Source organism: Nanorana parkeri, unplaced genomic scaffold (genome assembly GCF_000935625.1).
Source record: "Nanorana parkeri isolate BGI_ZX_2015 unplaced genomic scaffold, ASM93562v1 scaffold394, whole genome shotgun sequence".
NCBI classification, from domain to species: Eukaryota; Metazoa; Chordata; class Amphibia; order Anura; family Dicroglossidae; genus Nanorana; species Nanorana parkeri.
This window is the reverse complement of record NW_017306662.1, coordinates 1,270,922-1,272,974: the sequence shown is the minus strand read 5'-3', so window position 1 is coordinate 1,272,974 and position 2,053 is coordinate 1,270,922. Positions and strand designations below refer to the sequence as shown.

General features: G+C 50.0%; 1 protein-coding gene across 1 annotated transcript in view; it reads right to left on the bottom strand.

Annotated features, from left to right (window-relative positions):
• ABCA5 (ATP binding cassette subfamily A member 5) overlaps positions 1-2,053 on the bottom strand; it is a gene marked incomplete at its 3' end in the record, with an annotated part of 54,083 nt that overhangs the window by 18,933 nt on the left and 33,097 nt on the right. The window contains exon 19 of the mRNA XM_018559443.1: positions 402-571. Within this exon, the coding sequence (XP_018414945.1) occupies positions 402-571 (170 nt within the window). The remainder of the gene's footprint in view (positions 1-401; positions 572-2,053) is intronic.

The window sequence follows — 2,053 nt, the reverse complement described above, 5'->3', positions numbered from 1 at the left end:
AACAGCGGCGCGTTCGAAGCCATAGCGACCCAGACGGCCCGCACGGCATCAGGGGGGTGTCCTGGCCGGGCCCCCTCTGTGCCCGGGCCCCATAGCGGCCGCCTGGGTCGCTCTGGCGGTTGTTACGCCACTGATCTGCCCGTATCTTCGGATCTACTGAACGTTCTGTGTGGATGAGCGGAGGGGCATCAACCGAAACAAGACTTTCCCAGACAGAGGATTCATTTCCTGTTACAGGTCCAATAATCTCTAAATGAAATGGGTTTCCTCCAATTGGTGCACCCAGCTACAAAACTGAGGATGATGGCATTCAGCTTGTGACTTTACATAGAGATTGCTGAATCTTGTGCCGTGCTCGGTCTTCCCCTCCCCCTGAGTGACATTAAGGACCCAAAGACTACCTGTGGAGCTCTGGAGAAGAAGGCTGGTGACGTCCTTCTGGATCTTCTGTCCTGGGCGCAGGAAGTACAGCTCTGAAGACAGTCTAATGGGGACGGATGGCTTGTGGTTGTACCAGTGAATGATGTTTACTGCGGCCTGGACAGCCAGGAAGAGGAATAAAGACAGAGACCTGAAAGGGAAGGAAGAGAAGGATTTAAGGTGTATCTAAAACCCAAATCTACTTTCAGTATGTTCTCACATCACATCTCACTGTATACAGTTTCCTTCAGCAAACCATTTTTTGTGACTCAGTTTCTAAATTTCTAACATTGAGATCCTGCCAGTAACAGCACTTCCTGTTGGAGGCTGACAACGGTGAGTCAACGCTTCACAACGAGCAGCAGCATTGTCAGCCTGCCTTGTGGACTGCTTTAGTTGTCAGTTGGACTTCCTATCTGATAGACACGATGGGCAGCCCAATAGCCAATTGAAAGCGCACACGTTGCAGGATGACAATGCTTGATAAAAGACACCGCAAGCACCAAAGCAAAGCACTACAGAGCGCTGTAAGGACAACACAACCACTGCCGAAACGGCTGACGTATAAAATGCATTACATCCTGCCGCCCACACATTCCCTATTGGTAAGGAATGTGATGGGTAGACTCACTGGCCAAAAGGAAGGCTTGGAGAGGAGAGGCCACCGGGCAACTGTGCAGACTTCCTTTATAGAGCACCCTGGGGATCTGAGGCTCCCGGAGACGCCCGACGTTCAGACCCACAGCCAGCCAAGTGCTCGGTCCCCCAAAAAATGATATTTCACACAATGGTGACGTCTGGTATGAGGAGTCGTTGAAGAAATAGGTCACCAGCACTCAATAGATTCAAAAATAAATAAGTCCTTTTTATTGGACCATGGTGTCACGACAATCAGAAGAAGCCGACGTTTCGGGGCCACGCAGGGTCCCTTTCTCAAGGCAAAAGATGTCACATCAATAAAGGGTGAAGGTGCTCTCCGCACACCTTTCAGCAATCCCGGCCAGTACGAAAACGATGGTGCTTGCAGTAACTCCACGGATGGCACCGTGCAAAACGAACAGTTGAAGAAATAGGTCACCAGCACTCAATAGATTCAAAAATAAATAAGTCCTTTTTATTGGACCATGAGAAAGGGACCTTTTGCCTTGAGAAAGGGACCCTGCGTGGCCCCGAAATGTCGGCTTCTTCTGATTGTCGTGACACCATGGTCCAATAAAAAGGACTTATTTATTTTTGAATCTATTGAGTGCTGGTGACCTATTTCTTCAACTGTTCGTTTTGCACGGTGCCATCCGTGGAGTTACTGCAAGCACCATCGTTTTCGTACTGGCCGGGATTGCTGAAAGGTGTGCGGAGAGCACCTTCACCCTACTACAACTGGTATGAGGAGTCATCTAGTCCCAGTGGTGAGAAATCCCTTCCCCGGCTCCCGGCTCTATTGCCGCTCTTTTTGGAGTATCTGATCCACCCCAAGGGTGTTCCCGCTCCTCTAAATGCCTTCCCCATGGTATGAAATACATAAATCATCCAATGGGACCTTCCCACTGCTCCTTTGTTCGTTCTCCTGCACTCACTTTGCTCTTTCTTCCACCTCTCTGCGTTACCCCCATAAGCTTTGGGGGTTCCCCCCTAA